Raw genomic sequence first — 14,175 nt, 5'->3', positions numbered from 1 at the left:
CCCCCCCCCCCCCCCCCCCCCCCCCCCCCGTCAAAGGCTGAGCGAGGCCACTTCTGCCCTGTGGGGGGGCATCTCTGGCACACATCCCAGGCTGCCAGAGACCTGGAGTAGGTTGTGGTGAGACTACAATGCTTCACCATATATGAATTATACTCCTCCTGTCTCCTAAACTTTGGGATTACTATCACACCCACCTAGGATAGGTTTTTTTTTTTTTTGGTTGTTGTTGTTTTTTAATACGATCTGACTTCTTTCTCTTTCTTGTTTTCTTTCTTTTCCTTCCTTCCTTCCTTCCTTCCTTCCTTCCTTCCTTCCTTCCTTCCTTCCTTCGTTTGTTTTACGAGGACAGGGTTTCTCTGTGTAGTCTTGGCTGTCCTGGACTTCCTTTGTATCCCAGGCTAGCCTCAAACTTACAAAGATCCCACCTGCCTCTGCCTCTGCCTCCCCGAGTGCTGGGGTTACATCCGCGCCACCGCACCCGGCTTCTTTATCTTTCGTATAATATGTTTTATACTCCTTACTGTACCTCAAAATCCACTTTCTGGATAACCCAACCTGTGGAGTGACAATATCTTTTTCTGAAAATCCCTCTTACCTTCAGAAACTGAACCAACTTAATAACATACCTAGAACACACTTAAAAGTATGTATTCAATCTGTGTTTCACCTTCTAAACTCCCCTTTAAGAGAACAATGTAACCAACCTTATACGCTTTGCATTTCTCCTGCAGTCAGCTTTTACAACAAACTAAATATAGCCTTAAACTATGATTCTTCCATGTCCGTGACCCAGAATAATGTGTGCGCCTCTGTGTGTTGTGGTAATCACCTGCTGAAAGCAGCCAACAGGTTGAAAGCAACCTTAAACAAAATAAATAACCCGTAAGTTATTTGGGAGCAACATGTGGCTACAGGTTCAGAACATCTGTTTGGGGGGGTCAAAGTAATTTCTTTAAAAAAAAAAAAGAAAGAAAAAGACTTTTAATTCCTTTACCACACTGTCTTTTGATAGGGACAGACAACAAGGACAAACAGACATCAGGTAGACACAACAGACCTTCTACAGGCCACAAATGACGGGCACATGACAAGAAGTGCAGATTCCAATTCTGGGCTTGCTCTTGGTCTCTATTATCCTAAGAGAAAGCCTCTTCTTTCTGTAACGAGATACCAACCCATCCTATGCCTCTGAGAAAGGAAAATTATGTCAGTGAAACTGGGGTCTCATTTCAGAGCTGTTAAAATGCTAGAAAATATGCATCCTAAAAGATTAAAGTAGTAATTTACTCCATTTCTGTCTAAGCCACCAAGAAAGACTTCTGGTGACCCCTTTTACCCAAAAGAGGCCACAAGTAAGCAACTGGTCTCAACCTGCCTGAGCACTGATGAGGAACCTCAAATGGGTCACCCCTAGAACTAGGCAGGTTGGATCTTGGTCACCCTTTCTTCCTGTTCTGGCTGTCAGGCTATAGTCAGAAGCATCTCACAGGGAGTCCTGATGTGCACCTTTAACGTCAGCGTTCGGATGTTCCGAGCCAGCCAGATCTACAGAGTGAGACCGTCTCAGACAGCCAGCAACAGGGAAAAGAAGTCTCGCGTCTGCCAGCAAGGAAAGAGACAGCGGGGACCCAAGAGAACATGTCTTCAGCGGCCACAGGGCCTCTGAGGCAGTTCCCCTGTCCGAAGCCCGTGCTGGCATGTCCACAGTGCCTGCAGTCACACACCTGAACCCCCGAGGGAGAGACAGTCTCCTTCCGTGTGCCCTCTTCTGCACTGCGGGAAGAGCTGAGCAAAGCCTTTCTTAAGTGAGAGCGAGAGTGAGGCAGTCATACCTGCTGTTTCAGGGGCCGCTGCTGCTCCAGCACCCTGCAGAAAAACAGGAAACGGCTGCTTTAAAAAGGCTGCAAAGGCGGGGCGGCCCGCAGTTCCCACAGTCTGCCCAACAGAGTCACCGCCACTCAGAGCATGGGGGCCGGGGTTTGGGAAGGAGGCTTTTTGGTTGTTGTTGGTTTAGATTCATTATTCAGTTGGTTGATTTTTGTCGTGGTCTTGTTGTTTGTTTCGTTCTCCCCTTTGGTTTTTTCGACACAGGGTTTCTCTGTGTAGCCCTGGCTGTCCTGGAACTCTGTGGACCAGATTGGCCTCAAACTCAGAGATCCACCTGCCTCTGCCTCCCGAGTGCTTGACTAAAGGCGAGCACCACCACCGCCAGGCTTGTGTTATTTTTAATCTGTGTGCCTAAAACACGGAAATACTACCACAGATCCTGTCTATGCCTCTTAGAGGTCAATGCACTTCTTGTTTGTTCGCCTCACACTGCAGCCGGGGCTGGCCTTGAACGCCCAGCAGTTCTTTTACCACAACCTTCCCAGAGCTGAGGTTGCAGATGTGCACAGCCATGCTCAGCTGGAGCATTCCTAATTCAGAGTCAGATAAAAGGCTGGAGGCTAACACTTGAAAAGGCTCAAAGGCCTCAACCATAATGAGCCATAGCTCTAGGACAGGCTCCAGTCTCCAAAGTCTTGTGGGATTTCCCTGGCCAGAACAGGAAACATGAGGACCTAAGCCTCACCAGCTGCTTCCCCCATCTCCACCTCCTCCCGTCTGTAAGGACCCATTTCCAGTTGCCTACTTCATGACACAAATATTAAGTGAGAATTTTCAGATCGACTCAGCAAGATGCCTTTCTCTGTTCCCGTTTTCATTCCTTGATCACTTCTTACCCCATCCTGAAAAATAACCGCTGAATGAGTGAAGAAAATCCACATGCAATGGAGAGGGCATGAGACAGGGTCTCATGTAGCTCAAGATGGCTTCAAACTTGCTACGTCCTACCAAGCCCAACTTACGTGTTACTGTGGTGGAACCTGCTTAAACTCTATAGCCCCTCCGTTGAGACCTACTTTAGTTCTTGGCTCCTCTGTGAACACCTGCTGTTGCTTTTAGCATATCAGAAGCCATTTTGTCTCCAAGTCTCCATTTTGATCATAAGGTGAAATTAAGTTCAAGTTCTTACGCCTATGTGCCTGAGACCAGGATGTAATTCAACAGGTCAACACTTGCTGCTTAGAATAAAACAACAGATGATAAATGCATGTTTTGCTTGAATTAAAGATAAATGTATGTTCTGTTAGAGGTAAGATCTCTTCATCCTGCTTTGTTCCTTACCCCCAGGAAGCCAGAAAGTCCCTAAGAGCTTCCCTACCCTAAATCCCAGCCAGTCAGCTTAGAGTGCTTTGTCTATCAAGCTATATACAACACTTGGAACAAAATAGATTATGTTTAGTTAGTCAAAATGATATAATGCTGCCCCCCCCCCCGCTTCCTATACCTGGTTACCTGTGTTACCTGGTTATGGGGTTTTGGATAAAAAAGCCACCTTAGAAACATCCCAGCATCACAGCCTGACTAGTCCAGATTACGGCCCTGGTCGGCCAGTTCTTGTTCAGCGTTCAATAAACTTCCATCAGTCTGAGTCTGGTGTCCAAGTAGTCAGTGTGTGGCAATTCCTGAACCCAAAACAACTAGAAAATTGAACCCAGGGCTATATGCATGGTAGGTAAACACTTTATCATCTGTGCTACACTCCCAGTTCTGGAGATGACGTTTAAAAAAAAATCATCCACTCCCAAGTTCATTCTGCTAATTAGATTAGTATATCTTTTTTTTTTTTTTAATGTTTTGAATTTTGAGACAGGTTTGTTCCATAGCTCAGGTTACTCGGGAACCTCTCGTGAGGCCTCTGCCTCAACTTCCTGAGTACTGGAATCACATCTGTGTGCCACCGTATTTAACGACATTAGCACACTCTTGATTTTCCATTTCCCACACAATACAAGGAAAAGAAACTTCAAAAAAATTAATTTTATCTGTTGGGTGTTTTGCCTGCATGCATATCTGTGTAACACGTGGAGGCCAAAAGAGGGCACTGGATCCCCGGAACTACAGTCAAAGACAATGAGTTGCCATGTGAGGACTGGGAATTGAACCTGCGTTCTCTGAAAGAGCAGCCAGTGCTCTTAACCACTAAGTCACCTCTCCAAAAAGTTTACATGTGTGTACGAGCCTGTGTGAGCTTGTGTACACCACGTGCATGAAGGAGCCAACCAAGACTGGAAAAGGGACTCTGATCCCTTCACACTGGAGTTCAGGCAAGATTGTGAGCCACCATGTGGGTGCTTGGAACCAAACCTACGTTTTTCATTTTTTTCCAGACAGGGGTTCTCTGTGTAGCCTTGGCTGTCCTGGAACTCGCTCTGTAGACCAGGCTGGCCTTGAACTCAAAGATCCACCTGCCTCCGAGGCCTGAGTAGTGCTGGAAGCAAAGGCACCACCCAGCCAGCATTCACTCTTAAGCACTGAGGGTATAAAGCCACATGAGGATGCTAGGTGTAACTGAAGGCTCCAGATTTCTTGTTATGGGGAGAACTCTTCGTGCAATGATTGGACTTCACGGTGAAAGATATTTATGTTTTTACCGTGTGAAAGGCCATCCTTAGGTCCCACGTGTGTCTTTAGACGTTATACTCTTTCGTGTTTCCAAGTGTGGTCTGTTGATCCTGGCGACGGCAGCCTGTTTCTTGGAACACACAGAGAGAATACAGTAAGCGTTGATTAACACTGGGCGAATTTGGGTTTCATTATTGTTTTTGAGATGGGGCTGAATTGCTTAAGATAGCCTGAATATAACTCCATTTTGAAATAAAGATCTTGACTGGGAACTGAATTCAGGTACCAGGAAATATCACAGAATGTACACATGGCAGAAAACAAAGTTAACTCTCCTAGCAACAGCCTCCAGGAAATATAACAGAATAAATGCTTCATAGAAAATAGAGACAAACTCCCTGGCAATAATCAATGGAAATCAGTTGAGAATCGGGTGGGAAAATTCTCCCCAATGTTTCAGATATGGTTTAGAAAAATAGCCATTGTGATTATATGCCTTAGCCATTGTGATTATGTGCCTCAGAAAAGGTCACCCCGCCCTGCTAAACTTCACCCAATTCTGTAACGCCAAGGCTTGTGCCCCCCTGCTTGCTGTCATGGAAACCCCCGGCTCACAGACTTTCCCTTTAAAAATCCTGTTCACTCAGAGCTCGGGGTCCCACTTCTCTACTGCTGCGCCAGTGAGACTTGGGTCCCGAGTTCGATCACTCTCGTAATAAAGCTCTCTTGCAATTGCAAGTCGTCTCCTGGTGGTCTCTGAGGGTCCTGTGAACCTGGCATAACAGGGCCTCATCACATTACTCTTCCTGGGTCTGGAACTTGCTATGTAGATGAGTCCAGCTTAGAACCCAGGAATTCACCAGCCTTTGCCGCCCCAGTACTGGTAGTAAAGGCTTGTACCAAAACAACTAAAGCTGAGGGGATCTTCTAAGAATATAGCATAGGAGGCCGCCTGGGGCGGCACACACCCTTAAGCCTAGCACTGAGAGGCAGTGACAGTCAGATCTCTTGAGTCTGAGGAAAGCCTGGTCTACAGAGTTCCAGGACAGCCAAGACTACACAGAGAAATAAACCCTGTCATGGGGAAAAAATAAAGAAGACTGTACTATAGGGACATAAAAGAAATTTCTGATCTTCAGCACTTTCTCATGTCAGTGTGAGGATGACCACAGTTTTGCCACTGTTGCCGCTTGCCTACCTTCAAGGAATTCTGATGTAAGTCAGAAGGGGAAAGCTTCAGGGGCTGGAACAGTAAAAGCTTTTTGGAAGTGAGACAGGAGTCAGGCCTTGAAGGCGCTGGTACACTTAGAAAACGCTAACAAAGTGCTGAGAATGGGAAAAGCATCTAAAGAGCAGCCTTGTGGACAGAGCTCCCCACCGGGTGTCTGAACCTGCCAGGGGTGTGTTCTACCGAATCTGTTATAAACAGCTCTGACCTAAGGATAAACAACCGGAAACTCTGAGGAAATTTACGTTTCCAAGATTTTTAGCCAAGTAGGCAAAAACTAAAGATTATGAACTGCTGGATTCATGATAAAAAAATTACAATATGGTATCTAAAACGGTTGCTGTGTCATTAAGTGTCTGGAGTGATTGATAACATCTTTGCCCCAGAAAAACCGTGTCAGAGCACAGACTGTCGGTCATAGACCTTGAGGGGGGCGGATACTAAGCAAAACTGCAGGGACAGGGTCCCCTGTGCCTCCAGAGGGCAGTGCTGCTTTCGCAGAAGACAGACCTCCGAGGTTCTTTGGAGGCAGCTGATGGGGGTCAGGTTTATGTTGGAGCAAGCAGGCAAAAAGCAAAAGCTTCCTTTTTCCCTTGTCTTTTTATATTTGCTGCTACCAGGAGGTGTGGCCCGGACTTAGGGTGGGTCTTCCCTCAAATGATCCAATCAAGAAGAGCTCTCATAAGCCTGCCCAGCAGCTAGCTTGGGTTTTACCTGATTCCAGCCGTAGTCAAAATGACAACCAAGATTAGCCACCGCGAATTAAACTATGGTGACAAACTTTAGAATTAGCACACACAACCCCAACTGTATTTCTATTGACACTACAGATCTCACAGACCCTTCCTAATCCTCTCCCCAACCCACCTCACAAGCTCCCAGGCCTGGGACTGAGCCCCTGGACTCCAGACCTCGGCTCTCCCAGCCTAGGCTACTCTCCCTCCCCGACCCGACCTCATGATTCTGCTGGAAACCAGCCCTTGGAGGCCTTTGGCTTTTGTTTTGTTCACAGGTACTGACCACTCTTGCAATCAGGTGCCTCTCTACCTCACTCTGGGGAGGTAGAGGGACTCAGGGCAGCAAGCAGATCTGTGCTGTTCACTGACTTAAGGACCCAGAGTAGAAAATGCCTAGGTGCCCATGTAACCAGAAAAGAACAGGGGGCTGGAGAGATGGCTCAGCAGTTAGGAGCACTGAATGCTCTCCCAAATGACCCGGGTTCAACTCCCAGCACCTACTGGGCAGTTTACAACTGTCTGTAACTCCAGTTCTAAGGGATCTGACTCCCTTAAACAGACAGATCAATGTACATTAAATAAATAAACACATATTGAAAAAGAAAGCAAGCCAAGAAACGCCCTCAACTTCAAAGAAAACAGGTAACTATACACCTTGTATTCAGAGTTGCATCCCAGAAAGTACCAGTTATATAACAATGGATTAAAAAAGCACAAACGGCAAACTCTTTTAACCCTCTACTCCTCTCCACACCCCCTTGGCAGGCCTGGCCCCGAGAACCCGGTTCCTACCCGGCAAGAAAAGAAGGCGACCGACCACCCGGAGGAAACTTTTTCTCCCAAGCACCCACAGCCCGGTGTGCAAACTACTCACCAGGCGACGGCCCTAGGGGACCACAGAGCAAGGGAAAGAAGGTGGCTCTGCGGGGAACAGGGAGGGACCTCTCGGGAAACGAAACTGAAACTCTGCAGCCCGGGTCTCTGGGGCGGGACGCGCCTTGGCTCTGTCCCTGGCTGTGTAGTGTCCCTGAGCCCTTAGCGAGCCAGACGCGGACAGCCATGGCCTCCAGTGTCTGCCCGCCGTCCCCGCTACTCGTGCGGCTGTCGGAGTCCATCCCCCGGGCGCACAGGAAGCTAGAGAAATACTTTCAGAGCCGGGCTTCAGGCGGCGGGGAGTGCACCGTCCAGCCCGTGGGCCCCAGCGCCCCGGACACCTTCGAGGTCAAGTTCCTAGAAAGGACAGGTGAGCCGCGACAGGGGGATACAGGGCCAAGCTCGGGGACAAAGGCGGAGCCTGCAGGTTCCCAAACAGGGGAGTGCGGAACCGCCTGTGGGGGACTGCACACTTCCTCCATCCCTCTCCAGCAGAGGACAGAGCCTTCGCTGTGCCCAGCCCCTGACCTGGTTTGACTGCTTGGGAGAGCTACTTTCCATTTCCTGCTGCCTTGCTGAGAAGAGAAACCAAGTGTGGGGGTTGGGATTGAGCGGGAAACCCAGAGCCCACTGCTCCACCACTGAGTTAGACTCCAAGCCAAATGATTCCACTGACTTTTTTTTTTAAGGATCACAAAAGTAAAAAAAAAAAAAAAAAAAAAAAAAAAAAAAAAAAAAAAAATATGAAAAAAGTGGGAATGTTTTTTTTCTTTTTTTTTTTTTTTTTTTTTTTTTTTGGGGGGGGGGGGTTGTTTTTATTTGATTGTTCTTTTGTTTGTTTGTTTTTCAAGACAGGGTTTCTAAGTATAGCCCTGGCTGTCTTGAAATTAGCTGTGTAGACCAGGCTGGCCTTGAACTCACAGAGATCTGCCTGCCCTTGCTGGGTTTAAAGGTGTGTGGTGCCCCACTAATGACCTCAATGGGAACATTTTCATGAGTTCTTTTCTGTGCATCAACTAATGCATACATATTTATATCATTCTAAACTTTTGGATTCTTGGTTTTTGGGGATTCCCACTTAACTATATAATTAGTATTCTGTCATTGAAATGAAAGACTCAGGACCATTACGAACACATGAGTTCTCCCCTACCCCCAACACACACATATACGTACCCCTTTAAGACAAGATCTTGCCATGTACCCTTAGCTGGCCTTGAACTCATGATTCTTCTATCCCTACCATTTTAGCGCTAGGATTATGGGTGTGTACCAACATTCCCAGACTAGAAACATGGCTTCTTAACAACCAAATGATACTCTGTAGTAAAACTTAAACTGCCTACCTTCAAGTTCTGAATAGTTTCTTTCATCAACAACCTGCTATTCCAGAACGGCAGAAACAGCTGCTCGGGCCCTCCATAGGCATTTATCCCTGTTGTGCGACAAAACTTTTCCTGGGGAGACACACACGCACATCTACTCACCTCAGATAAGGACCCCACCACAGACCAAAGTACGGATACCACCACAGTTCAACATGAAGAACCAATGAGTTTATTGGGGTTACTTACAGGAATATGGGTGAGAGGAACAGAAATGAGCCCACACCAGTATAGGTGACGGCTCACAAACCTGGGAACCTGGAGCACACTGCACAGTCTGCAGGCAGCTCAACAGGTGGGAGAGTTTCCTTTCCAGGTGCCTCCGTTGGTCTAAACCTCCTCCAGGCAGAGTTAGTGTCTGCTTCTTCCAGGCAGCTGCTCTGACATCAATGACTTCCCTGAGAGTCTCGTTTGCAGACCTTTAATTGGTCTTCATAGCAGATCTGTTCTTCGAGTCTCAGAAGGGCTCTCAGCAGTCTTTATTCTCGGCAGTCTTTATTGCTTGCTCTGGTAGGCGGGGTCTATTGAGTCTGGTCAGTTTCAGGCACTTCCTGAAGGTATTTTGAATTGTTTACTTTCTTGCTTAAGGAACTGCTTTGCAGGGTTGAATGTTTCAATCTTGAGGAAATTGACACAACAGTTCCACACCGAAACAATACAGTATAACATCCGTTTCTATAATGTTTACCTTGTATGAGGGATTAAAAAATCACGTAGAGATTCTTAAAAGTATGTGGAAGTCTGGGCAGTGGTGGCACATGCCTTTTATCCCAGCACTCTGGAGGCAGAGGCAGGCAGATCTCTGTAAGTTCAAGGCCAGCCTGGTCTACAAAGGAGTTTTAGGAAAACAAGGGCTATAAGTAGTCAGACCCTATCTCAAAAACAAACAAAAAAAACAGTTAAAAAAAACAAGCAAACAGAAAAACAGCATATGAGAGAATATGGGTAGCTTATGTGAAAGTCCTAAGCTTGTTAGGGAATCCCTGGATTTTGGAGTTCCTAGAATCAACCCTGAGGGACACTGAGTATCATCCCTGAAAATTCTCTTATTTCTGTCTGAACATGTGTGTTTAATGTTTTCCCTGAAGCTAAGGAGAAAGTGTTGAAAAAGAGAGAACACCATACGCTAATCAATGACAAATCTGTCACCATTTTCCTGGAAACCATTAAAAAGCCAGTAGAGGACCTGAAACCCAGAACTCCATCCTTAACACAGCCAGCTGAGACACCCAGCTCCAGATCTTCATCCTCGATAGAATCCCTGGAGGAAGTACTGTGTGATGAGATGCACCCCAGTGATGGGCCTGTCTTTAACTCGGTTGACTCTATTGTCCAAAAGGTGAGTGCTGACAGAACAGCTGACATGATTCCCACAACTGCCCCTGCGGTCAACGCACCTGCCTATTTGGTTCAAAAGCCTTGTGCCGGGGACTAGACGAGGTAGGCGCTGGTCTAGGCACTGGAATACAGAGGTGAACAAAGAGGGACAAGATCCCTGTCCTCGTGCAGCTTGCTTTGGGGTCAAGAGGTACACAGACCGTAATCGAGTAAATGAACTGAGTAGAAGTACTTCAAAGAATGAGACTTGATAGGAGAATAAAACCAGAGTTTTGCCTCACGGAGGAACAGGGTGGGGGCTTGCAAGGGGAAGTTGGGAAAAGAACTTCTTCATGAGGTGACATTTAGCCTGCTGGGGTTTAAATGATAAGAGAGCATCAGCCATTAAAGAAAAAAAAAAAAATGCATCCAAATAGATAGAGACTGCTTTCTGTGTGCCAGGCACTGTTGTAGTGCTTGGGGCACAGGCACATTGCAGGCTGCTCTTAGGGCCCTTAACTATCTAGTAGGGGAAACGGAGAATAATAAATAGATTTATGATATAATTCTTTCCAGCAACACGTGCAGGAAGAATAAAGGAGCATAAGTGACTGTGACAGAAACACTCTCAAAAATTGGGTGTAAAAAAACAAGCAAACCCAAATGATGCTCCATCTGAAGAACAGGAATAAATTAAAGCACCTGGCCACGTGGTTTGTAATAGCAGCTTTCTAGGCTGGGGGTAGGACAGGCCTAGGCCTCACAAGAAGTGAGCTTAGACGTTTCAAGCAGGCAAGAATAGGGGGAGGGCAGTGAGCAGGGAGAGAGGTAGGAACTGGTGAGGGTCCTGTGACGGTGGGGCTGAGGGTTTTAACTTCAGTGTGGATCTTTGCCTGGTGTCTCGAAGCCTGGTAGTGAGGGATCTGGATTGCATTTGTGGATCACTCTGTGCTGGGTTGAAGCATAGATACAGGGAAGGGCCAGACTGCATGGAGTAGGGTGAATGATGATGACAACCTAGATTCTAGATGGTCCTGATAGGCAGGTGAAAAGGAGGCTGAATTTTGGAAACATCTTGAAGCTCTAACCTAGAGAAAGAATGTCCCTGGTGGATTAAAGAGCATCTGCAGACTCCTTGAGTGGGAACAAATCATCATTAATTTTGCTTTTATATTACACTCAGTTTGCCTATATACCTTTTTATCCAAATCTGGTATTTCTGTTTCATCACTGAACTTTTAAGAACCACAGTTTAAAAGACTTAATAACTTCGCATGAGTTACATGTTTCATTATTGGGGTTTTCTTTTTCTTTTATTTATTTATTTTTGATTTCTCGAGACAGGGTTTCTCTGTGTAGCCCTGGCTGTCCTGGTCACTGTGTAGACCAGCCTGGCCTCAAACTCAGAGATCTTCCTGCCTCTGCCTCCCAAGTGCTGGGATCAAAGGTGTTCAGACACCACCTCCTGGCTGCTTTCAGGTTTTCTTTAAAAAAAAAAAAAAAAAGCGTATTGATGTGGGGTGAGGGCAAGAATCCTTGGATTTATAGCTAGCTTCAACACTCATAAACTCTCGAGCACCACAGCAACTTCAAGGAAAGCAGAGATGCCTTCTCTCCACCCTTAGTACCCAGGGTCAAGCATATAGTGGTAGCTCTAAACACAGATCTCTTGGCCACAGAGTTTTAGAAAATGTTCGTGCGCGGGCTTCATTGCAAACCAGTTACACAAGCCTCTTCAAGGAGCCGTGGTCTTGGCTTTCTTTTTTAATTCACCAGCAAGGTGAGTCTACTGTGCAAATGGGGTTGACAAATCTGCCTTGAGGGGGCTGTTCCTCTCAGAAGACTAAAAGAAGTCAGACCCTGCTAAGAAAAAAATAAAATAAAATAAAATAAAATAAAATAAAATAAAATAAAATAAAGGCAGTGATCGCAGCCAGACTTGGTGGTGCTTGCCTGTCGTCCCAACACTCTGGGAAGCAAAGGCAGGTTAATCTGTGTGAGTTCGAGAGCAGCCTGGTCTACAAAGCAAATCCAGGACAGCTAGGGTGACATAGAGAAACCCTGTTTCAAAAAACCAAAACAGAAGCAAACAAAAAGAAGGCGGTGGTCATCTAAGTAGTTCCTGGATGTCTTCCTGAAGAGGGAGTCAGTAGCTGAGGCATCTTATTGCATCTCTTCCTTTTAACCCTTCAGGTCTTTCTTGCTGTGACTGCTGAGCTGAACTGTGACCTGCTCTCCAAAGAGCAGCGGGCTCACATAACCACCGTCTGCCCTCATATCAAAGGGCTGGTGGGTAGTGAGGGAATTGAGAAGGTGTGTGGCAGCTTCGAAGACATTGAAAAGATACATCACTTCTTGAGTGAGCAGCTTTTGGAAAGTGAGCGGGAGCAGAAGTACCTCCCACAGAAAGACCCGCCCTCCGATACGGAGAGGGAGCAACCGTGTCAGAACAATTTTGAAGTTTCCGAGCTTTTCCTTGAATATTTCAGACATGCCTATCCTAATAGTATAGAGTCCATAGAGAAAGAATTTCGTGTAAACTTTGAAATCCGAGATAGTACCCCCAATATGGTCTCCGTGGGCTTCACCTCTGGCCAATCGGGCAACTTAGAAGAAGCCCGTGATTCTTTTGTCAGAAAGTTTCAGGAATGCACACAGTCTCTGAAGCAAGATTCCATCTCCCTAGAGGACCATGAGAGAGCAAAGGAAGTCAGAGAGGAGTTGACGGGCCGCTTTCCAAAGCTCCTGATCAAGGGACAGGGAAGAACGCTCACTCTCCTCGGAACTCAGGGTGACATTGCAGCCGCCACAGAAAAAGTCTCCCAAACGTTTGTCAAGACTGTCAAGACACCCGTGGTGAAGATAACGGCATCTGGTTACCTGACAGGGATTGAGGTAGATTCGGCTCGCTTTAACCTCCTAAAACCTGAATTGCTCCAGGAAATCTCAGAGATAGAGCAGAGGTACAACACTTGTGGGCAAGTCCAGGAAAAAGGTCAGAAAACCTGCATTGTCTTTGTCCCCAAGGACAAGGAGGTAGACCTGTCCGTGCACTCTTACACAAGTTTCATTGACGCCTTCCAGCATGCCACGAGCCAGCTGAGGACAGAAGCCCTGTCGCTGAAACAGTTGGGCAGGGAGAGAGCTCGCTTACAGAAGACGAAGTTCGTTGACGACTTAAGAAAAAAGCACCCAAATGTACACTTTGTGGTGTCCCAAGAGTCACTGACCTTGACTGGTTTGCGGAGTCACCTCACACAGGCCATGCAGTATGTCTTCAAAAGAATGGGACTGTCCCCACCGTCCGGAGAGAAACCGAACGTGGATGGTGAAACGGCCATGGATGTCGACGGGAATGACTCAAATGCGGCCTCACCTCCTCCTGGAGGCTCCGCGAGTAGCTCCTCGGCCTCGAAGGTGAACGAGAACAAAGACTACTGTGTCATCTGCATGGATACCATTACTAACAAGCACGTGCTCTCCAAATGCAAGCATGAATTCTGCACTTCTTGTATCACCAAGTACATGTCCATCAAGCCTGTCTGTCCCGTGTGTCAGACCTCCTATGGTGTCCAGAGAGGGAACCAGCCAGATGGAACCATGACTCACACCAGAGTAGGTCATTCACTTCCCGGTTACGAAGGCTGTGGTACAATTATGATTTGCTACGATATGAAAGGTGGCGTCCAAACAGTAAGTGTGTCTGAGGAATGTGGGTCTCCTTCCGTGAAGCCAGAATTACCAGAGCCCCAGGGGTCATCCTGTAGCCTCTTAGATAATGATTTTCCCCAGGAAATCAGTCACTATGGGTAGGGACATCTAATAGAGGCAAAGGTCATGTTGCTTGCTTACATGCCTTTTTCATTATTTTGACAGTGTAGGGGCATGTCCTGGCTTTGGGCATGCCATGCAAACACTCTCCTGAGCCACACCCCTAGCCTTTCCTGTCTTATTTTAAAGGTAGAAATCATATGTTACGATGGGAGGAGTTGAGTAGGCAGTGTTCTAATTTGAAATGAACTATGAATTATTCAGAGTATGTGTAAAATGTCAGACTTTTCTTTCAATAAGCATCATCTGCAATGAGCACAACTTTACTGTAGTAAAATTCAGAGGCATATATACATATATACACACACGTGTGTGTGTGTGTGTGTGTGTGTGTGTGTGTGTGTGTGTGTGTGTG

At 46.6% G+C, this 14,175-nt stretch overlaps 2 protein-coding genes across 5 annotated transcripts in view; one reads left to right on the top strand and one right to left on the bottom strand.

Moving 5' to 3' along the window:
• Parp9 (poly(ADP-ribose) polymerase family member 9) overlaps window positions 1-7,395 on the bottom strand; it is a 31,512-nt gene extending 24,117 nt beyond the window's left edge. For 2 of the 4 annotated variants that reach the window (XM_055624776.1, XM_055624779.1), the window contains exons 1-3: window positions 7,289-7,395; window positions 4,479-4,579; window positions 1,833-1,866 (exon numbers count right to left, since the gene is read on the bottom strand). In XM_055624776.1, coding sequence (XP_055480751.1) covers window positions 1,833-1,866; window positions 4,479-4,493 — 49 coding nt within the window. In that variant the 5' untranslated portion in view covers window positions 4,494-4,579; window positions 7,289-7,395. The other 2 variants (XM_055624778.1, XM_055624777.1) reach the window with 2 other exon arrangements.
• Dtx3l (deltex E3 ubiquitin ligase 3L) overlaps window positions 7,392-14,175 on the top strand; it is a 12,065-nt gene continuing 5,281 nt past the window's right edge. The window contains exons 1-3 of the mRNA XM_055624780.1: window positions 7,392-7,657; window positions 9,761-10,011; window positions 12,183-13,682. Coding sequence (XP_055480755.1) covers window positions 7,474-7,657; window positions 9,761-10,011; window positions 12,183-13,682 — 1,935 coding nt within the window. The 5' untranslated portion in view covers window positions 7,392-7,473. The remainder of the gene's footprint in view (window positions 7,658-9,760; window positions 10,012-12,182; window positions 13,683-14,175) is intronic.

Source organism: Psammomys obesus, unplaced genomic scaffold (assembly GCF_907164565.1).
Source record: "Psammomys obesus unplaced genomic scaffold, mPsaObe1.curated_primary_1811, whole genome shotgun sequence".
NCBI classification, from domain to species: domain Eukaryota; kingdom Metazoa; phylum Chordata; class Mammalia; order Rodentia; family Muridae; genus Psammomys; species Psammomys obesus.
The sequence above is the reverse complement of the archived record's forward strand: the minus strand, read 5'-3'. Positions and strand labels throughout refer to the sequence as shown.